At 37.2% G+C, this 24,772-nt stretch overlaps 1 protein-coding gene across 1 annotated transcript in view; it reads left to right on the plus strand.

Moving 5' to 3' along the window:
* The window catches only part of LOC128997175 (ras-related protein Rab-23-like), a 66,750-nt gene extending 42,511 nt beyond the window's left edge, over window positions 1-24,239 (plus strand). The window contains exons 4-7 of the mRNA XM_054422769.1: window positions 17,973-18,135; window positions 21,970-22,049; window positions 22,879-23,057; window positions 23,915-24,239. Of these exons, the coding sequence (XP_054278744.1) occupies window positions 17,973-18,135; window positions 21,970-22,049; window positions 22,879-23,057; window positions 23,915-24,039 (547 nt within the window). The 3' untranslated portion in view covers window positions 24,040-24,239. The remainder of the gene's footprint in view (window positions 1-17,972; window positions 18,136-21,969; window positions 22,050-22,878; window positions 23,058-23,914) is intronic.
* Window positions 24,240-24,772: the final 533 nt, after the last annotated feature.

Here is a 24,772-nt window from a genome sequence, read left to right on the forward strand (position 1 = left end):
AAACTTTCATTGAAGGATTCGTATCATTCACATTATTATTCCCATTTAAGGTAAACAAAAAACCCTCTGAACGACATCAGGCATTTCAATTCTCCATTTTTTCAGGTAAATATAATTTGCGATATAACGGTAACTATAAAATTGCATCAGATAGGTTATGCAGAAAATCAGGTGGTTCTTAGTCATCTAAACAAAATGTTATCGCTATAAAAAATTGACTGAAATTTGTAAACGTACTGGCGACAATGGGTGGTACCATGCAGACTACATTATCATTGAAGAAGATCAACACGGACAACCTAATACGGCTATAAGTGGGAAACATAAAAAAAAACCAGATCACCTTTTGAAAAATGATAAAATATTTACAAGAAATTTTGATTATATGGAACTGTTAGGTACGTAATCAATGAGTTGAGTCTTTTAAACTCATCAGAAATTATGATTACTTTTATTTGTTTTTAAAACACTACTCCACTACTTAACTTCTTTGCAATTGCTCGATTTCGAGCAACGTGTACACTAGTAAATATTGGATTCGCGTTTGATTAAATACCACATGCATTTGTGGGCATCGAATGTAACTTGTATACGAGGATTGTGATGTCCAACAACGTTGGTATTCAAGTCGAGGAGACTCAACAGACACATAACGACAAGACAAGAAACGAATGTGTTATGTGTGCGTGTCATGTGTGTTAACTGTTAACTGTCACTTGTGTGTGTCGCATGCACAATGTGAGCCGGTTGTCGACTGCAACCCGTCAAGCGTTCAATTACTGACTGATCCAAATTATTTTGAACTACTGTATGGACAAGTTGACTTTCAGTGCTTTTTAGAGCTTTGGGTTATCCAAACCATGTCACTAACTTGTGATCCGCTGGGCCAAATATTCTTTGTGACGCAATGTTATTTTGGACTGAAATTAATAAATTCATAGGTCGTCTTTTTGAGTCCAAACCATATGAATAATACCCCCGCCGCAGCAAACCTGCAGACTAAGCGAATTTCAACTTGTCTGATTACATTTTTACTCAAATATTTCCATAAATAAGACATATTTATTCCCTATTTAAATAACATTGAATTTAACAAGTGCTTAGGTTTGCTGCTACGGGGAAGGTAAAAAGTGTTTTTTGACCATACGTGAATAGTATGGGATAAAATAAATAAATTTGCCAATTTTATCAATATATATCCATAAACAAGTAAACTACAACAATTTTTATTTTCTCCATAAGAATAACATGGGAATTTTAAATTAAACTATTTTTGAATTTTCTTCGTGACCGTTAGGCATACAACAGCGCTTCAATATACTAAATTATTTCTTTTTTTAAGCTCTACAAAACGGTTTAGAAATAAATTGCAAAATTTTTTGTTTTTAGGGTAAAAAATGGGAAAAACACATTTTTACCCCATAAAACCCCCCATAAACCCCTGTTCCCATGGTCCGATTATGCTGGATCGCGAACTCGTTCGAATAAACGTAGGTTTACACGTTTGTACCAAATTTCATCAAAATCGGATCATTTTTGCTCGAGTTATCGCGCTAACGGACATATATATATATATATATATATATATATATATATATATATATATATATATATATATATATAAATATATATATGAATTTGAACGGATGGTGTTTTTGGCCTCTAGGGACCTCAAAATGAAAAAAAAATCGGTCCCGCGTCCAGGTCTTACCATGAGTACTACGGTAATAGCTTATTCCCTATATGGGAAATTCGCTAAAATGAATAAAACACCCCAGGAAAACTCGTTCCAGTGACGTACCAGAAGACCCCTGATTTTCCTAATATTACAAATCTTTTAAATTGTCATCTCCTGACTATGGGAAGTTATTCTAGAAGACATCCAAATCACATATTTTTTTATCCGTAAAATAAATATCATTCCACATAGCAATTCACTGTGAAGCCACTACGGGTGTCTCCGCTACATTTAACATGAGTCTATGTACCGTAACCCTTCATAACCTGCTGGGTACCTGCTCCGACCGGTAATAATTTGCTCCAAATCACCACTATTAGTATTTATAAAATGTAAAATAACGACCGATATAAAATGTAGCCCAACCATCGGCTACAACTGTTGGTTTTCAATAAGTGGGTGTTAACTGGCGGGTTTGGAAGTGTTTCGCGATCGTTTTCGGTTGTTAGACGTCGTTGGAGCGCGGTTTACATGACACATAACACAACACTGGACAGTGTGTCAGTGTCAGGTCATTAAAGGTCCCGTTGTGGTGTGAAACAGAAAGGTTGGGTAGGGTCTGTACCCGTTACGTATACTAACTAATGTAGGGCACACGGCTAAAGGTATTGTGTTGGTTGGATGATATTGTTAGATGAAGTAATATCTCGACAATATGGTGCCTTAACTTCAGAGTTGTCAGTAGAATTTAATTAATCTTTGTACTGTAATATGTTTTAAACAATAATTTATAATGTAAATTGAATAAATCTCGTTGTGACACTAATGTGTCTGTGGAAAAGAAAGAATCTGCCTAGGCTGTCGATGGATGCTTGAGTTTACGGGACTCAATTGACCAAACAGCAGGTCATTAAAGCCTGTGTCACACTACGCTACTTTACTAGCAGCTAGCGAAATAGCAGCTACTAAGTAGCCAATGTGACATAGACAGTAGCAGCTACTAAGAGTAGCGCGCTAGTGAAATTTTACTAGCATGGAAAGTTGTGCTACTAAACTGCGCTAGTGAGTCACGTGACCAACTAGCAGCTATCAAGTAGCGACTGTCGCCCAGTGTGACAGCTTCAATAGCAGACTAGCGGCTACTTGCACCACGTGCTGTCTGCCTGATTTGTTTATTCTCGTTCATTTTGAATAATTTCTGAAGTAATCATGAGTGATCCGAAGTGGGGTGGGGGAGATGTGATTAATTTTTTGAACCTGTATAAAAAATATCCGTGTCTTTGGGACATAACCTCTCTTGAGCTAAACTAGTAGTAGCAGCTAGTGAATAGACGCTACCAAAATAAGTGTGACAGGAAAAGTAGCTGCTATTTCAGTAGCTGCTACTAGGTAGCTGCTAGTAAGTAGCCAAGTGTGACACAGGCTTAACAGATAGCAGGTTTTAACAGATGTTTAAACGTAAGATTGAAATTACTTTCGCAAAATTCCGCCAGATAGCTCAAATCACAGTATCTATCTATCTATATATTAATAGGCAAGCATGTTTCTTTAAAACCTTTTTTCTCAGCTCGTGTGCATCGTAGGGAAAATCTACGCATACCGTTAGAAAGCTATTTTCCTGTAGGTGTGCAGAATCCCTTTATAAATTTAAATAGGCTCAAAGATAAGCGCAAAAAATGAGTATAAAAATTTGAAAAAAATTACATGGATCTTATGCGTTGCCATGCTGGTGACGAAATAACAACGAAATATAAACAGAAAATCAAAACAAATGGAAGAAACACCAATCACATGTTTTATTTACAGTGTGGGGTGAAACATTAACATAAGTGAGTACATTACATATTTTTGGTCGAGTTTCGACCACTGGACATTACTCGTATGGTTTTAAATCGCTCAGCAAAACCTGTTGCAGGATAAGTAGTAACGAATTTGCGTGGACTCAAGTTGTATGATTATTTCAAGGAATTTAAAGGATTTTTTTATTAGAATACTTTTAAATGATGCCTACAGTGAGTGGGGTAATAGTAGTTTACGCAACGATTGCGTAAAGACTATTAACGCGAGTTGCGTACACTACTTTACCTACGACCGTTTTTTAATTACTATCAATCTGGATTTAATTACTAACAATCACTTCTCATAACTTAGAGAGGTTATGTTTTCGTGTATTGTCATTGCCACTGAAAGTGATGCAACGACTTGTTGTATAATCAGCTGATTTCTTGTAATTACGTGATTGTTAAACTTCGTTAAATATTACATTGCTAGCAGCATTCTTACCATAAATAATATTGTATCAGGTACAATTCGGCAAATATTTCATTTATTTTTGGACTTCCACCAACTTAATTAAGAATACGCGAGTATCAACATGAACAAGTCGGATCAACAATGATCAGCTGATTAGTTGACGTTCGAAGCATTACAATTTTAATTCTTTTCTCTCAATACTTGAACCTCATTGGTCCGTTACCTGTGTGGATATGAGAAAACTATGCGGATATGAAATGAAACTATGCGGATATGAAAGTAAACAGCTGTAAAGTGAAACTTTTCAATTCTAAGAACTGGACTGAAATGGCTACTTTAAAAAACGGTCGTAGGTAAAACTACTTATCCTCATGTCTAACAAACTTAAATCAAACTATGAATATTGTGAAAGCAATATCTTCGCTGGTGATCATACACATCTGAAAATGCAATTCATCACACAGCCCAATCCAGGTTAAACATACTAAACATGACGGTTAGCACTGCATAATTGAACGTTTGCTGAGAAAACTCGTCCGTGTTGGCTCCTCGCCATACTAGTGTCGTTCTCACACCTCTCAACTATTAGCAGCATTGATATACAGAACAGACATAAACTCGCCACCTTGTAATACAGTCATCGCTGGTCCAGTGTAAGTCCAAGTTTGCATCTCAAGTGATGTGATTGAACTGATGGTCATTGGTTGTCTGAATATTTATCCCTGACTAGGAAATGCAATGTTACAGACCGTTCGCTCTCGTAATTTTGTTGATGTTTGGTTTCATATATTTTTGTACGTCCCGCCTTCACATCTAGCTCAAGTTCGGAGCTGTTTTACACACTTCAAGCTAGTCCTAGAGGGTCGCGGAATTATCACATAGATACAATCCTTTGGTGATTGGTGGGATTTTAACCTGGGACCTCGGGCTCCCAAGCCCCGCGCTCTACCACTAGGCCAGCTCGTTCCCCTGAATGAAGGAATGAAGTTCTTAAACACAAAGTGAGGCAACGTTGTGTGAGAGGCAATTCCCTTTTTAGACGTAGCTGGACCTAAAGTTTTAGCACAGCTCTTCACCGGGTCATAACGTAATTTGGTGATTACGTAGCTAAACGTAATTGTTGTTTGGTGGAATTCGAACCTTGGTATCCAGATAAGCTTAGAGCTCTCCACCATAACGTCCAATAAATATGGACTGTATTATGTATATAGTATGAGAGATATACGTGTTCTTCTGTTAGCAGGACGACTCTCTTCCTACGACCCTTCATCTTGAGCGTAATGATGTATGAGTATATGGATCCAGGCCACCGGTCGTAAATTCAGGGTCCATATTTATATAATCTAACCTAACCTAACTTAAACAAACCTCTATATGTGGATTAGGGCCAGAGGTGGCCGGTTCTCCTGTTCCCAACATGCAGAAATGGATCCAGTGTGGTTCATAATTTATGGGATCTTTTTATTGGAATACTTTTATATTATGCTCTCCACCGTACCAGCATGTTTTTAAGGATGAATGTCTCGTTTAGTGCCTTTTGAGGATTGGATTCATATAATCATTAAGTACCGAGCAAGTCAGGACGACAAGTTTTAGGATTGAAATTAATTGTTAACTTTGTTTATTGTACAGACGGGGAAAGTAAAAGATTGAAAGAAGTGTGTTGGATAACGATTTATTTACATTAACAGCTGTTTCGCCCTAAACAGGTGATCCAACAGGTGAGTTTTAACGTCTGCTCAGAACTGACATTGAATTGCATTGATGCGTAACTTATGACTAACGCAATGGATTCAGACCTGGAAATAGAAAGAAGTCCTGTATTATCGAGATTCCAACAACAGAAAACGTTGGTTGTAGCAACAGGTTAGAAAGTTGTACAAACAGTGGATTCGTGCGTCTATCGATGTTGTGATTGTTGTGTTTTCCGTAATGAGGATGAGGCTGGTCCTTGGACGTGTTTTTGGATATTCCTCCTTCTAGTCACGCATCACCAACGGCGTCACGCATAGTGACGTCAGTTGTAACGCTGTAACGTCAGTTATAATGCGTTGTAACCCCATATCTCTAGACCTTCCTCGTTCATGTATTTGTAACCTATTGAAAACGTCGAATTGCCCTGAAACTGAAATAAACTCCAAAGAAGGGAAGATTGTTTGGTGTCGATTATATTGACGGGGTAGCACGGTAGCAGGCGAGGTTGCCTGTTCGATCCTAAACAAAGTGGAGACTTGAGTTTGATTTTGGCACGGAACTGTGAGATTTACATAGTAATTGACTATGAAAACACGTCAAAACATTGTATAGTGTAACACTGGACCCGAATATTATACCTAGTAAGATGTCAGTGATTGCAGCAATAATTAAGTCCATAGATACCGCTAATGTAAATGCTACTTTAATTCAGAACATGATATCCATAATGCACTTTCCCTGCAACAGCGTACGTACAATTTCTTTGGTATTAGAACAAATATTTCGAGATGGTAAACAACTCTTCAGCGGCTGTTTAAAATTAACGAAATTAATATTGCTCTTATGGTGGGCAAATCCAAGATGGACGTTGGCTTCCATGAACTCCCTTGGAAATAAATTAAAAAAAAAAACAAAGACAATTTTTAATCTCATTGTATACAAGAAAATATAATCACTTTGGTGTTTGAAAAACTATTTTTGGATGATAATTAACTCTTCAGCAGCTGTTTGAAACTATCCAAGATGGCCGCTAGCCTCCGAGTAGACTTAAGGACCTACAAGGCAGGCTTCCACGGTCAAAGTACTGTCATAGACTTTAAGGGAGTATGTTTTATCTATGGTACTGTCAAACCTTGATCTTCAACAATGAATGTGTCATTGAACTGGTGAAAATACTCGCCGAGGGTTTGGATGAGTTTCAGCAATCCATTTTCGTCTTCTGGACAAGCTGCAATTATACTGGATTCGATTGAGTTACGACTTGAGGTGTAGCTTAGAGACGGATCGTTGCAACGAATCCGTAACTGTCGCGGGTAAACCTCTTTTCAACATTGTGTTGTCTGTTCGCGGAAAAAATATTTGTGTAGGCCTACAGACATACCTCGACCGTAGGTCGTACATCAGTTGCTAGGCGGCGGAGAATCCGCTGCGTCATCCTGGATACGTCCGTCATTTGCCACACACGGTGACGGCCAACATCTGCATTGGCACCACACTACGTACAGGTGTTGTGCGGTTGAACACATTTAACAGGGACTTGTGTTATAGCTTCAATTGAACTGACCTGAAGGTATATAAACAAGTTTTAAAAATGCCGCATTGGTTGCATACAATATTACCCGCTTTAAAATGATCCATCTACAACCTTTTACTGAGGAAGATCAGCTGGGTTTTAATCATGGTCGTTTTGTTAAAAGTCCAATGATCAAGGACAACAGAGTCCAGTTTTGAACCATCAAATAGCTTCTGACTTTTCTCAGGATCGAATAGGCAACCCTATACTAGCGACCTCTTTAGGCATTCTTTGCAGTTTTGCACACCGCGTCGAACTACTGTACATTTAATTTTCACCATAATATATAATTTGTGTAGCTAGCTGATCTAGTGGAAGAGCTCGGGACTTTGGAGCACGAGATACCGGGTTCAAATCTCGCCATTCATCAATAAATTTTATCCATGTGACATAGCCGCAACCCTCTAAACTTTAGCATGAAGCAATGCGTAAAACAGTTCCGGGCTAGAAACTAGCGTCCTAAGATGTGAAGGTGGGACATACAAAAATATATTATACTATCGTCGATCACTTATCATATTTTAGAAGTACGCCACATACTTTAAGCATACGATTAAGAATTTACACTAGGAAATTAATCATAAAATCCTCTATACAAATTCGTTCCGTACCGTTAAACTTGACATGTTTAAATGCAAGTGAATCCAAGCTTGCAGGATCCCATTTTGACCTGTGTGGTTGGTAACTCCTCCCTTATCTCATGATAACACTACGTCAGACCAGACTGTAGGGTTGCGAGTCTCATTATCATATCACCCTCTACTAGCCTTGTCGTGCAAGATCCTTATCTACTCCAAGGTATCCCTGGGCTAGAGGCGTGACCGTACGTTGCACTCCCATAATGTTGCATTGAAATTACTGTAATACACCAATACACCATTGTGGTTATGGTGTTATCTATGTCGCCATCGCACACCGTGGGATTTATGGGATATGCATGTAGTTCCTGTAATTTCTATAGGATCTGCCATGGGACATTGATGTAAGTCCCATTCAAGATTGGTAGTCCTCGTCTTGTATGAAGGTTTTCTCGTGGAACCAGTTCGCCATTGTAATTAGAGAGTAACATACGAGCCCAATGAAATCCTTATATAAAATACGTGAATGTGATTTCTACGAAACACTACTCCTCCGTTAATAATGGACGGATTTTTACAAACGAGGTGTCAAAATTAAGTATTTTTTGTGTAGACGCCCCCTTTCACAAATTCCTGTAATAAAAGTCTTCGGGCTTTGCCCCACAGGCCATCAAAATCCCAATGTATTTCTAATGAAGAAAAGATTTTGTTTACTTAAACAAACGAATAATTTGTATTAATTACAGCTGTTCATAGTAAACACATGACACACACAAGAGTGTTCGTTTTCAGAGTGAGTTCGTTTTCAGTTTCGATATGGAGTGGAGTGAGTGAGCGTTCGTTTTCAGAGTGAGTTCGTTTCTAGTTTCGATAGCTGGAGTGGAGTGATTGATTACATATTATCTTTGAGTTGACTCTTTTTAGTCAACGTAAATTGTGACTGTTATTCGTTAAAAAAAACTCCTTCAGTATTTTGCAATTTCTCGAATTCGAGCAACAGGTGCACTAGTATTAAAAAATAGGCCGAACTCACCAGGTCTTTCACCATCAATGATGAATTGAACATGGTGATACACTTCCATTTGTAAAGGCAGCATTTCTCGATAACTCATCCTCTTTATTTCCCAAATATATATTTTCCTTCCAGTTAAATTGTTCAATTGCCAAGGCTCACCCTTATGCTATAACAAAATTTAACACTTTTCTGGTAGATTCGGCACACAGTGTCATCAAATGACTTCTTATTCCTGTTTACGTTTTAGAAGCATTTATTCTCATTGCTGAAAGAGCCATAAATATAAACTGAGTCGTAAGAAGTTTCTCTTTATTTTACGTTACAATGTGTTTGAACCTAGAGACCTCACACGTTGAACTCAACTGTTCGTAAAAGACTCGTTATTTAGGTGATTAAGCGTTCTCTAACTCTTTTATAAAGGAATGAATTGCTGTTAGTCAAGGATCTGTAAATGGCACGTTACTTCGAATACAGTATTTATTCACTTAAACGCCATTACGTCATTGACCGCCGGTCGCCGGTTCGATCCTGAGAAAAGCGTGTAACTTTTTAATGGCTCGAAACTGCACCCAGCTGGTCTTAGAGTCAGTAACAAAGCTACACAATGCATCACACTCAATTCTACACTCATCCTCTACTCACTTTTGGGTTATACACGCACATAGTTGGCGTCCCCATCTCAAATAAATGTGATTATTATATGAGCGTGATCTTTAGTAAGAGACATTTCAGGCTATCACATTGGTTCACTGGGATTTAAAATAATGCTTCAAGGAGACATATTTTACCATTTTATTAATGCTAAATCTAGAATAGTCTTGATCGCATACGATTATCCAAGTTTATATGTGCTATTAATACTATTTTGTACTGTGGTTCTATAAACGAAGGTGTCGATGAACGATTTTATACCTATACTAGCTGACCCGGCGAACTTCGTATCGCCTAAGTTATAGGTTTCCCCTAAGACCGATGGAAAGAAAGTAACGTTACGTTTAATTTCCAAGATGATCTCGTTCGCATCGCTCAATCACGTCCTGGTTGAAGTTCGTTCGCTACGCTCACTCACCTTTGGGTTGGAGCTCGTTCGCTACGCTCACTCACCTTTAGGTTGGAGCTCGTTCGCTGCGCTCACTTGCCTTCAGGTTAGCTCGTTCGCTACTTCGCATCGCTCAATCACGTCCTGGTTGAAGTTCGTTCGCTACGCTCACTCACCTTTGGGTTGGAGCTCGTTCGCTACGCTCACTCACCTTTAGGTTGGAGCTCGTTCGCTGCGCTCACTTGCCTTCAGGTTAGCTCGTTCGCTACGCTAACTCGCCTCCAGGTTGAAGTTCGTTCGCTACGCTCACTCACCTTTTGGTTGCAAATTAGCTGTTGTCATAAAATGTAAAAGAAATAATAGTGCTGCACCCTGTTGGTAATCCTTGTAACTTTAATGCTATTGAACATCATAGAACAGAACCAACTTGTTTAATTGAAACAGCTGTTAAGATTCATTAATTCCATTTCTCATAAGGTTAACATGGGAAACTCCAGAGCCACTGGGGCGGAGCCCTTTTAAGAATTTCGAAACGGGAAATAGTTTACGTCCGATTCGCATACCTACAGAATTTACACACCAAATTTCATAACGATCGGTGAAGTCGTTCCGGAGGAGTTTGCAGACAAACACTGTGAACTGTGACACGAGAATTTTATATATTAGACTAGCTGACCCGGCGAACTTCGTATCGCCTAAGTTATAGGTTTCCCCTAAGACAGACCGATGGAAAGAAAGTACCGTTACGTTTAATATTCAAGATGATCTCGTTCGCATCGCTCAATCACGTCCTGGTTGAAGTTCGTTCGCTACGCTCACTCACCTTTGGGTTGGAGCTCGTTCGCTGCGCTCACTTGCCTTTAGGTTGGAGCTCGTTCGCTACGCTAACTCGCCTCCAGGTTAGCTCGTTCGCTACGCTCACTCGCCTCCAGGTTGAAGTTCGTTCGCTACGCTCACTCACCTTTTGGTTGCAAATTAGCTGTTGTCATAAATGTAAAAGAAATAATAGTGCTGCACCCTGTTGGTAATCCTTGTAACTTTAATGCTATTGAACATCATAGAACAGAACCAACTTGTTTAATTGAAACAGCTGTTAAGATTCATTAATTCCATTTCTCATAAGGTTAACATGGGAAACTCCAGAGCCACTGGGGCGGAGCCCTTTTAAGAATTTCGAAACGGGAAATAGTTTACGTCCGATTCGCATACCTACAGAATTTACACACCAAATTTCATAACGATCGGTGAAGTCGTTCCAGAGGAGTTTGCAGACAAACACTGTGACACGAGAATTTTATATATTAGATTACTCGTGAGGAGTGAGGACCAAAAGGTGTATATAACAAGTAGGCCAGCTAATCAGAAACTAACGTTTGAAAGTAAGATTAGTCATTTACATCCCAAGGCAAGTGGCGACCGACTGTATACATTTATAAATCAGAATGAACCGAGCTATAAATAGTAGTCGGGTCTGCACGCAATGCATAACGAACGTCCAGCGCCCGGCCTTCTGGCTACTAAATTGTGCATCATGAATACATTATGGCGAAATTGTAACTGGTACAAGTGTACCAGTCATGTTCTATGTCATTTAACTGTTACACCGTCTAAAAATACAACAGTGGTACATATTTCATGTTGGTGACTTGCCGATATGGCTGCAGTTATATTTATTCAGTTAAGCCTCAGCACGTTGCATGCTCAAGTAATAGTGGTGAGTTGTATGAACTGTAATGAAAGGGTTGGAATATGTTATTTTATTGCAAGTATATTATTTAGTTCCCAGTGTATTAGGTTTTGTATACGTCAAAATCCGTCACGCTATAAGTAGTTAGTTAGTGTAGTTTTTCTTAAAATAATATGGGTTACGAGCCTCCATAATTTTATATTTCCTCAGTAGATGACTTGATACGTCATATATTCTGAAGATGAAATCACGGAAGTTGATAACTACGAGACTAACTTCCACGTTCGGATCAAGGTTTGGAATGTTCCCTCAAAAACGTAAAAATTGGCGAGAATAGCGCAATATTTCATTATACAATATTTTTAACAATTCCTTAGGTTTGCTGCTACAGGGAAGTTAACAAAGGGGTTTTAAGTGAAACGTTTATAGTTAGTATGAAATAAATAAATCTTCCAAATTTGCCAAAGTTTGTTTATAAACAAGCAAACTGCTACAGTTTACTTATTATGAATTAGAATATCACGGAGTTCCATTTTTACTAGTGTACTTGTTGCTCGAATTCGAGCAATTGCTAAGTGTTACAGGCTTTATTTTAAAACGAATAACAGTCATAATTTCTGATGACTTTAAAAGATTCGACTCAAAGATTATGGAAATACTCAAGATGTACATAACAGATCGATATAATCAACATTTCTTGTAAATAAGGTATCATTTTTCAAAAGCTGATCTTGTTTTTTAGTGTTTTCTACAAATATCCTTACTCATAGCCGCATTATTTTGTCCATAATAACGATTATAAATTCTAAAAAAAATTATTTCTATTTCTTCCCCTATGTTTGTTTGCAAATCGGCTCTTTCAATGATTACTAAGAAATGGAGCAAAGTGTCAATTCAGATTTCTTTTTAATATTAAATTATCCAGGCTCTCTCGCTTTTTTCCATTGTAATATTTACGCCAACCAAAATTTAAATAGTAAATACTTCATTTCAACCAAGTCAGTAAATGTTTGTAGCAAACTGTTAAATTAGCAAACTTATTGCCTGTTTACAATTAATTATTAATTATTAATTATTAATTATTAATTATTCTTCTCACTTCTAATTTCTGACAACAGCTGGAGTTTCATAACAGTTTTTGTTTCCCATGTTAATCTTATGGAGAAATACGAAATTTAAAAGGGCCCAAGGGCCTCACTCTCTAATTATTTCCCTAAAAAGACAATTTCCTGCAAAACTTCACGTTACGCTCTTTCCAATGACACCTAAAACATGTCAATCGGTTCAGTAGTTTCGGAGGAGTAATTGTCACAAAAAACTTGCTTGCGTATTAAATAAGTATATATATAGAATATAGATACTATTACTAGCTGTAACCCGCGGGCTTTGCCCCGTTTAACTTCTTAATTTTCAATATTATCTCGTTCGCATGGCTCAATCACGTCCTGGTTGAAGTTTGTTCGCTACGCTCACTCACCTTTAGGTTGGAGCTCGTTCGCTACGCTCACTCACCTTTAGGTTGGAGCTCGTTCGCTGCGCTCACTTGCCTTCAGGTTAGCTCGTTCGCTACGCTAACTCGCCTCCAGGTTGAAGTTCGTTCGCTACGCTCACTCACCTTTTGGTTGCAAATTAGCTGTTGTCATAAATGTAGAAGAAATAATAGTGCTGCACCCTGTTGGTAACCCTTGTAACTTTAATGCTATTGAACATCATAGAACAGAACCAACTTGTTTAGTTGAAACAGCTGTTAAGATTCAATAATTCCATTTCTCATAAGGTTAACATGGGAAACTCCAGAGCCACTGGGGCGGAGCCCGAAAGGATTTTTGAAATAAGAATATGCCTATATGTTTATCGGGAATATGAGCTATCATCATGCCGAATTTCAGCCCAATCCGACCAGTATTTTTCGCGTTCACTTGTCACAAACATCCAAACTTTCTCATTTATAATATTAGTAGGATACTGAGAATGCACTGTTGTTCAAATCATAGAGATAAACTTGAGTTGAGGTAGGTCAGTTAAAGAAGACAAAAAGTCTCTGCAAAGGGGAGAATAGTGACGACTACGGATTGTTGCGAGATAATCGGGTGATTGTGTTTTGGTAGATGTACATTCGTCATCAAATACATATTGTATATTTCCACGTATAAACATTCTTTTTCTCGTTTATATCTACTTCTGTGACATTTATCTTACGTTATATTGTATGGGAGGGAACAGTCCAAACTCTGATCTTGTTACTATCTAACATCGACCTTTTGTAAGATAGCATCGTTAATTGGTAGTCCAATGAAAAAATGGTATGCGAGCCTGGAAACGAACTCAGGAATCAAACCAAATCTTTGCACAATTAAGGAATCTGAGATTCCAGGAAATCTTAAATGAATACATCTAACGCTGATCTGTATCAAGATGTACGCGCTGAGCCGCGCGGCGGAGTGTGGGCATTTAACTGTGGCAAGGTCACTGGCCTGCTGTAGCATTCAACATTCCATGAGCCTGTAGGCCTACACAGGACACTGTACATGCCGCTGATTGGCCGCGAATAGCGATGGCGATCGTACAGTGACGTAATTGGACAACTACCGGAATCTCCGCGGCTGGAACAGTTTGAATTTCAGTCATAGCTTTAGCGACAGTGACAGTCAAATGATTATTGAGCTAATGTTCAAGGTATGGAATGAGAAGACGCAAATGTTAGTTGATTACTTCTCTCACAAAAATAACAGATTTCCAATTAAATTAAATTGTGATTTTTCGTGGATGGAATGAAATCAAATGTCTGTATTACTTGTAGCTTGGAATCGTCAAAGTAAATTAAAGTAACGTGTGTTATACAAAGCAAACTATGCAAAAATACAATCTGAGAAAGTACAAAAGCCATGCTTTTGTACACAATGTTAATTCACAAAAAACTCGGTTAAAACCAACCTACTTTCACAATAAGTTTGTTTATTTCAACTTACTCAAAATCTTCAAAATGTTGTCTGTACGTGTTAATGAGCTAACTTTTAGCACCTTTTGAAAATTGTAATGTCTCCTAACTGTGAAAAAATCATATTACCTAGAGCCTATGTAATGAATTTTTCCTATATTAAAAATTATATTACCAGTACAGCAGCTAAATTTTACCAAACATATATATACTGTATCTGGAAAGCTGGATATAGATAGGCTAAACACAGTGTAAATGAAATGCACCAAAATATGAGCCTGTTCAGACTTAAATTTCTTCAACAAATTAGGAGAAATATTGTTCCTGCCAGAAGAGGTTTTGTTGATTAGTTGATTAACCTATTTATAATCGAAACAACAGATTCAAAGACAAACAGGAAATAAGTCCCTAACCCTTAACCAGTCTAGCTCTCAGGTAGATTTTATGTTGTTCAATGTTGTTTTGCCCAAAACCGTTTTTTTATAGTACCAATGTAAAATATACAGGGATGGTAAGTACAGTATGTGCATTAGGTGCATAGTGTGACTGATATGTAGATGGATGTAGGTTGCACTGATATATGGGTTATTGGGTGTTGTGTCAGCCTACTTCACGGGTCGTCATCATGTTAGACATGCACCATGTGGAGTCTTGTGTGTCGAGTAAAAAATATACACTGAGTGTCTTGCAAGAGCTGAGGAAGAGATGGATATAAATAGACATTGTGTGACTGATGAAAGTTGTATAGTGTTTGGTTTGTACGTTACATTTATTGGTATATCTCTGTAGAAAACAAAGCAGGCCAAAGCAAGCATAAAACAGATCACAGTAATTATATCGCTAAAAATTCAATCTTTCACTGTCATTCAAAATATAAATACTCCCGGTCAACAATAAATCAACCGGACCATTAGAGTCTTATTTGTACCAACATGCAATCGTTGCGAAGATCTGCCCGGTAAGGAAACAAGTAGGTAATTGAAACATTTAAATTCACCGAACAGGTGAGGAAAGTGGCGGTAATGAAACAGAGAAATAGAACGAGCGGAAAACCTGATTTGAAAACCTGAACTCCACATGAGTCGATCTCGGAGCAGTTCATTAGGTGGAATCTGGGCTGTAACTCAAATAACTTTATGGAACCAGGTTGCCACTGTAATGATCTGCCCGGGTAAAAAAACATTCTTAACTCGGTTTTGTCAATTTGTCATTCCAAAAATGGAGTTCCTACTAAGTGACTGTTTCGCTGAACTGTTAAAACGAGGAAGAAGTACTAGCCACAATATTTTAGTGGGATATAAGTACGAGAGGAATGAATCTGAAATTTGCAAATGATTTTCCAATTTTAATTGACATTAGATGTATTTTTGTAGGCAAAGATAGAGGGTATTGAGGAAACTAGTATAGAGTTGTAGCATTATTTCAGTAATGATAATAATTTGGGCTGATAAAAAAGGGAAACTAGATCAAGTTTTAAATCATCAAAAAGCTAAACATTCCCCAGAATTGAGCCAGTATTTTTTTATTTGAGTTGTGCTATGGCCTAATTTACACTCACCCAAGAATAGGATACATACAGATGACACATAGAAGGAAGGAGGGCATTTAAAAATTAACGTATTGAAAGAAATATTATAAAAAAAAATAAACTCAGGATGATTCAATTTTGATATCTTTACAGTGAATATGTTTAGTGATATCTTTACGTCTTTAAATAATGAGAGACATGTGTCTGAGTACAATTTATATTCAGAGAAATATTCATAGATCGGTTGGTAATAACTTCCTTTCAGTTGTACATTTTACCCAGTTGATAGGAAATTGGCAGATTATACGTTTTATTAATTTTATAAATACTGTTCTACATCTTATACTTCGCAAGAGGAATGATGTAGAAGAGGTATACCGTGATGGTCAGGTGTAATATGGACTAATGGAGGGAAAACAACAAAGAGGAACACAGTGTCCTACATGTGACAATGGGATAACTGATGATGGTGTCTTTGTATACCTCAACACCAGCCTCATCAAACAGAATGTGTAATGCTGTTAGTTGATTGAACGTACTTTCCTTCATCATTGGTGTATTGTGAATCAATCATGTTTTGGTAAACAGTTTGGTGTAGGCTAAGATACTAAATTCATCAAACAGGAATGATTTTTTAAATGTGATAATGTGTACACCCAAATTTTGAGAAGTTTTTTGAAAGTAAAATGTTTACAATATAGGCTAAAGGTTTTATTACCATTTGTAAAGCCAAGTGATACTTTTTCTTAAGTTGAACTTACCTGGATTCATATCACTTAGTGGCTCCATTTTGAAGTTAATGTCTTGAGGACTTGTAAATGAGGTCATCAAAAGGTGTTTAACCATGACATGTCAATGCATATAGTGTTCACCTTGCAATCAGAACACAGGGACTCATGATTGTATGTTCTCCACAGATGTGACGGAGAAGACGTGAGACTGATGTTGTGGGACACTGCAGGTCAGGAGGAGTTTGATGCCATCACCAAGGCTTACTATCGTGGTGCTCAGGCCTGTGTGTTGGCGTTCTCTACCACAGACAGGGACTCATGATTGTATGTTCTCCACAGATGTGACGGAGAAGACGTGAGACTGATGTTGTGGGACACTGCAGGTCAGGAGGAGTTTGATGCCATCACCAAGGCTTACTATCGTGGTGCTCAGGCCTGTGTGTTGGCGTTCTCTACCACAGACAGGGACTCATGATTGTATGTTCTCCACAGATGTGACGGAGAAGACGTGAGACTGATGTTGTGGGACACTGCAGGTCAGGAGGAGTTTGATGCCATCACCAAGGCTTACTATCGTGGTGCTCAGGCCTGTGTGTTGGCGTTCTCTACCACAGACAGGGACTCATGATTGTATGTTCTCTACAGATGTGATGGAGAAGACGTGAGACTGATGTTGTGGGACACTGCAGGTCAGGAGGAGTTTGATGCCATCACCAAGGCTTACTATCGTGGTGCTCAGGCCTGTGTGTTGGCGTTCTCTACTACAGACAGGGACTTATGATTGTATGTTCTCCACAGATGTGACGGAGAAGACGTGAGACTGATGTTGTGGGACACTGCAGGTCAGGAGGAGTTTGATGCCATCACCAAGGCTTACTATCATGGTGCTCAGGCCTGTGTGTTGGCGTTCTCTACTACAGACAGGGACTCATGATTGTATGTTCTCCACAGATGTGACGGAGAAGACGTGAGACTGATGTTGTGGGACACTGCAGGTCAGGAGGAGTTTGATGCCATCACCAAGGCTTACTATCGTGGCGCTCAGGCCTGTGTGTTGGCGTTCTCTACCACAGACAGGGACTCATGATTGTATGTTCTCTACAGATGTGATGGAGAAAACGTGAGACTGATGTTGTGGGACACTGCAGGTCAGGAGGAGTTTGATGCCATCACCAAGGCTTACTATCGTGGTGCTCAGGCCTGTGTGTTGGCGTTCTCTACCACAGACAGGGACTCATGATTGTATGTTCTCTACAGATGTGATGGAGAAGACGTGAGACTGATGTTGTGGGACACTGCAGGTCAGGAGGAGTTTGATGCCATCACCAAGGCTTACTATCGTGGCGCTCAGGCCTGTGTGTTGGCGTTCTCTACCACAGACAGGGACTCATTTGATGCTGCTCACTCGTGGAAAATGAAGGTAGAGTTTGCAAAAGAATTAAAAATATTCAAAAGTGTGTAGCTGAGTAAGTCACTCTCAAAGTTTTCTACAGTCTAAAATCCTAGTATTTTCTCACTTAGTAGTTTTGCTGTGATTGTTGCTATGACGTAAAAATACAATAGCTTGCAATAACTTTTTCATTCAGTTTGGCGATGTTGAAAAGTCTGTATACTTCAGAAATCATTAATTAACATCAGTACTGTGTGTTTGCTCAATTCAACTTTTTTAATTTTCAAATTGGCTGCACCTTTAATATGGGAATGGGATTGATTTGAAAAGCCTCCTTATCTTCTCACGTCCCATTAAAGTTTCCTCCTTCATCATCTGCCCTCTCTTGATCTTTTAATCATACCCTCCCACCACATTTGTACAGGTATTCCTTTAATCTCCTTCCCTATATCCCCATCTACTACATTTCGCTATTAATCCTCTTCTCTAGCATTCTTCTTCAAAGAAAAAAAAAACATCTAAGTCTTGTTGTCTTGTTTTTTTCTGTTCACATAATAAACTCCTCAACTCTGACTCTTCTGATCTCGATGTGGGTAACTGTGTTCCGCCTGGTATACTCGCTATTCTATACCTAATTAATACCATTCAAAAGCCTAATTTCTTCACATTGTATTCCGCTCTGTTCTCTTCCGTGAATAGTATTCCTTATGTTTGCCAGTAAGTAACTGTTAGCCTGCAATGCTAATAAACAGATCAATCACTTCTAGTTTCATACTTGCACCACTTTACCAAAGGGTGATATACACTCCATGATAATACCTCCCTGAAGGTTATGAGATGCTAGATGTGTAGCCTTGACCACAGAATGGTAGCCATTATGGGATTATGGTCCAATTTTCCTTTCCACTCGCAAATTACCCCGTCTGACCTGCAGAATGATTCCCTCAATTTTCAAGATTGCTTTTTCCCTTCTCAATTGTTTCACTGTGATTCTGTTTGTATGGGTTAATAGAGTACAACAGTGAGTTCAGGTTTTACTGTTAATGGTATTTTTAAAGTTATATTTTTTATATACGTAAGCCACCACTATGTACTTGAGATGTGTAAAAACCCCTAATTGTTACAATTTGGCTCCCCATGTAATATTTTTTTTGGTAACTTCATTTCGAAATAGGGTTTGATTCTACTTATGTTTCTACCACTCAAAAATTGTGTATGTGTAACAAAAGTGAATCAAAACTGAAAAATTAATTTTTTGGGGTCTAATATTGATTGTTTTTACAAAATTTTGAAATATAAGCTACACCTAATAGTGAGTATTTGAAGCTTGTGTATTGATTGGCTCTGTCCAACAGGAAATCAAACTTTTAGAAATTTAACATGGTCCTTATGTATTGATTTGGTCGCTATGTTGGTTTATCAAAATGCTAACAATGAAAAGGAAACAAAAGAGACGTAACATAAATATGTTTATACAAGCACATTTAAAAGCGGGACAAAAGAAAAGAAAAATTGGAATAATACCAGTAGGCGTATTTTTAAATGATCGAAGAACCAATGTAAAATTTCATTAAACATACAACATACTGTTTTAACAATAATTTAGTAACAAATTATGTGACAAATTTAATGACTACTATTTTAAAGAAATCAATTTCTGGTTATAAATTACATTTTTTAAATGCTTGCCTCCGCTCAATATTGCAAGCAGAAAACTTCATTGTACACTTAAGTATTAATTAATGTTACAGACAATCAAATATTCATCAGTAGAGTGAACTTATCATCCTTATTGTTACAAAACTATCATTGGTGCTCGGTAAAATTAAAAACGGTCGAAGGGAGCGATGCCACCAAGGAAGGAAGAGGAAGAACTGATCGTGGGAAAATGTTGTTAATTAACGTGAACATGTGGAAGTGCAGCAATGCACAGGAGTGGGAACCTCAACTGACGGTGTTACTTGTTAATTGTACCTCAGACTCCAGGCTTTATTGTTACTAGTTACTCTGACTTTCACTTTCACTCATGAGACCTTTGTCTTTATAGTTAGATTTATATGTGAAAGGGAAGGCAGGAATTTAAACTGTCTTTTCACTACATAATGAGCTGTCAATTGTTTACTGAGATGGTTTTGACTAGGTTGGAGCTGGAGGAAGAGTAAGCTGGTTTTGCAGGATTAGTTCGTTGTTTTCAGCGTGTTTAGTGTCCAAGGAAAGTTGATGAAAGTATTGGACTATTTATGTCTTTGTTAGATAAAAGTAGGTGTGGTTTGATAAAGATATTTTTAATAGGGTATCGTGTTTTATATTGCATAGTTAAATAACTTGTAATATGATGATCAACTAAATTAAACAAGGAAGACTGTGTGACTTATTGGTTGGCGTCCAATAAGCCAATGTACTAGGATGACATTTTTCATTTACATAAACTATGTTTTCAAGATAAACTTTTAATAAATTATAGCATTGAGTATACACTTGTATACTCAACGGTTATAGTCCTGATTATCACACTTAATTTGAAATAGTTATTTGTGTAACTAGAGGACGAAGTGGCACTTTGCTGCACATGAGAGAAGGAAAGTTTCGAGTGCAGCAAAGGCAGTTTGTCTCACTTTACACGTTATATTTTTCCGATAGTAAGCATATAAATAATTAGTCCTTCGAAAACTGTACAACACTTTTTTTGGTTAGGTTAAATCCAAACATTGAACAAAATGAGAAATGCTGCACCAGCTGATCGTAGTCGTAATATATTTAAGTGTTGCCAACTTATTTTCAAGTGTGAAAGTATTATATGCCTAATAAAAGCACACTGTTTTGTGTTGTTTGGTTGGAATACTCACTGGTGTGCGGCAAAAAAAAGCAAAAAAAGAGAAAAAAGTTAGCGGCAAAAGTTAGTAGTTGCAGCAATTAGCAACTTTCTGTGCTACAATCAGTGCAAGGAAGGCCACTTTGTCAGATGACTATAGGGAAACACATTTCTTTTAAACATACAAGCGAATTTAAAAAGCTTACAAAATTATTAAATACAAAATTAAAATAAAGATGAAGAATCTATTTATGAATTTTTGACAATAAAAACTCTATTTTATGGGTATTTTACAGTGAATAATAAAGTAAAATAAATAAGTAAGTTAAAATAGAGTTTTTATTGTCAAAAATTCATAAATAGATTCTTCATCTTTATTTTAATTTTGTATTTAATAATTTTGTAAGCTTCTTAAATTCGCTTGTATGTTTAAAAGAAATGTGTTTCCCTATAGTCATCTGACAAAGTGGCCTTCCTTGCACTGATTGTAGCACAGAAAGTTGCTAATTGCTGCAACTACTAACTTTTGCCGCTAACTTTTTTCTCTTTTTTTGCTTTATATACCCATACCCATAAAATATGCTCTATTTGCTTTCTCAATAAACATCTACATTATTTTGTCTTTTGTTTTAGCTGTAGTGCTATCATAGACTAACCAACACAAGTAGACTTCTCATCCTATTGTAAATTTTGAAGCTAATTTTTGGTGTCTAGTTAATGTGAGGTGACACTGATTGTTAGTGTCGACAACATTTTGTTTCTATTTATTTTACAGTTATTTTTCAAGATTTATGCCTTCCTATTTGCTTATATAACTATGAAAGGGTTATTGTTTATGATTACATTGTTTTATTTGGTTAAATGAGGTTTTAAATGACTGAAATAACAAGAAAAAAAATTGTAAATAAAACACAACCTCTATAGTGCACTGAACAGAAATAATAAAATGGTTCTCAGCTGATCCTTAAGGATAAGAATTCTCCTAAGGTATGTTTTTTCTATAGTGTATCTTGAGGTTTTGTATGTTTCTTAAGTAGAGTGATTGTCTCCAGGTGGAAGATGAGTGTGGGGAGATACCAACTGTTCTGGTGCAGAACAAAATAGACCTCTTGGACCAGAGTGTCGTCAATCCGTAAGTTTTTAAAATTTCCCGTAACTTATGGCAAATTCCCTCCCCCCAAAAAGAATTATTAACCTCTTTTCAAATCATAATCATTAACAGCTCATACATTTGTTATCATATTGCTTTAATTATCAAGGGGAAAACTGATACCTAATCGTTCTGAAGTAACCTAACCACTATTTTGGTATTGAAGTGATTTAAAACCTGTGCAAAAAAGGGAAACTGGAGAATGTCCTCAAGACTATCATTGACAATGGTAAATCTTGGTTATCTAAAAAACTAAAATTCTTATGAAACCTGATGTCCGGCCTGATCTTGCAAACATGTTCAACCTTCCCTGAACTAATAAACTACTAAGGCACACTTTTTTACGCACATACACCTTCCTCTATACCCACACGTCCTATGGCAATGAATCTCCTTAGGGGCCACCCCCTTGCCACAGAAAATTAATAACGGAACACATTTTGTACTGAAGGAGCATTGATATTTACTTCCATTGCTAATAGGTACAACATAACCTATGCGTTGCATATTTTAATATTACTGAATTCGAGGTGGGAGCGACTAGAATAGTATTGGGGAAGTAGGAAACACAGTTCAAGTATTGGATTTGAAGTATTTTACTTCTTTGTGATAGGAGATCTTTGTAGATCTTTATTAATAACCGACGCAAATAAAACACTACCCTCAAGCCATTAAAGTGAAAAAGTTGGCTGTTTATTTAGATTTAAAACTCAATAAAAGTGTAGTTGTATTCCTAACTATAGTTTCTCTTGTCTCATTTACATTAATATCAACAATAAAAGCAATTTGAATGGTTTAATCTCCAACCCAGGGAAGAAGCGGACCTGCTTGCTCGTGCTCTAGGCTGTCGTCTGCTGAGGACGTCAGTCAAGGAAGACATCAATGTCAACGCAGTGTTCCGTCACCTGGCCGCTCGGTGTCTGGCAGAGCTAAGGGATCAGGAGGATGAATACATGTTGGGCAACAACGGCATCCACCCTCTCACCATTAGTGAGTATCTTCATTAATCTATCACTTTGCAGTCAGTATAAGGGATATTTTGTTTTTCCAAAAAAATCTATGTAGTAGTCTAACAATGAAATAAATTACATTATTTATGTACAACAACTGAACTGTCTTAGTTTGCCTTGGAACTGTTTTGATACTTTACTCATGTATTCAATTTACTCATATCACTAAATACCTTTCTGCTGTTCAAAACAGTCCTCCTGTTAAACGTTATGTCTTTTACACTTTTATTGTCAAAAATCAAACACCCTTCATCAGATACAAAAACGCACATGCTAGGGCCCATGTGGAAGGGGTTGTGCAAGGTAAAAAGAGGAAATCAATAACAACAAATCTTAATGTTCTAAAGTTTTTATAGCGCTGTCTTTTATATATTATTTGACTTACCCTTATTACTGTACTTACAGGCGGGTTATAGTTAGAAAGAGGATATGTTTGGCAATTTTGTGCAAGTTTGATGGATGTTTGATAACTTGTGCTGACTGTTTTGTTGTTGCAAGTAGGTCAGTGTATTTGATTGGGTGTTAGTTTTGTAAGATATGGCAGTGTAGGGTGTCTCTATTATAGTGGTCGCCTAATAATCAAAAGGTCACAATCCTGAGAAAGTCAGTAGCTTTTTCATGATTTGAAACTGGACCCAGCTGTTCCTGATCATTGGGCTTTAAATAAATGATCCTGGCTAAAGAAACAGCTGATCTTATTCAGTAACAAAGCAACATAGATCATCACCATTCTACACTCATCCTTCACTTAATTTATGATACTTAGCTAAGTATCATAAATCATTATTGTACTTCAATTTGTTTAAAAAACCTCATGTTCATTTTGATGTGTTTCAGGTGCCTTTGGTCCTCCATCGCCAAATCACAAGCATCACTCAAACGGAACGATTGTTCTTAGGTCAAGTAAACTAAAGGGGCGTAAGAAACGGAATGTTTTCAAAAACGCTTGTAGAATATTATGATACACACTGCCTGTGTTGTAAAGTGTACAGACTGCGATTATTACTCTGTAACGAATCCGTCCATTAGACTGTTGTGTTTAAGATTATTTTGTATACTTTTATACTGTAGAATTTAAAGCAGAATTTTTGTTTCCATTATATTATTTTAACAGAAAGATCAAACTTTTAACTGAAACTGTAAACGTAAACTGCCCTGATTCAAATTACTGTTTAGTTTTATACATGTTTAGGGAATAGGATTTTTTAGATTTCATACGTGATTTTAATAAAGTTAGATTGTTAATTGCCATAGATTGTGTTTGATTGAATTATTTGTAATACCTTTGTCTTTAGAGCCAGAACAGCCAAACAACAGGAACACTATTTCTCTCTGTGAGATGGCTTAACATCTAATTTGACTAGTCAAACGTTTGCTACAAGCCTCTTTTCAGACTAAAATTTAACGACAATAACAATTTGTTGATGCTACGTTCTGAGAAGATAATGAACAATGCCTCGTCCATATTTGGTGACCAAGGGCGCGTACAATTAATAACTATAGTGTCATTAGTGTGAGAGGTAAACAGTTTAAATATTAAAAAATTGTAAACTAATAACATTAAATGAATCTAATCTAAATAATTATCACTCAATGAATGTATATTATGTATACTTAAATTTATCACACTATAGGCCTAAACCTAAATCTTTGGCTTATTAATAATAAGTTTTACTTTCAAATAGCTTATTGTTT

The sequence above is a fragment of the Macrosteles quadrilineatus genome, unplaced genomic scaffold, assembly GCF_028750875.1.
Source record: "Macrosteles quadrilineatus isolate MER2022 unplaced genomic scaffold, UCM_ALF_1.0 Scaffold_6__1_contigs__length_79288215, whole genome shotgun sequence".
NCBI classification, from domain to species: Eukaryota; Metazoa; Arthropoda; class Insecta; order Hemiptera; family Cicadellidae; genus Macrosteles; species Macrosteles quadrilineatus.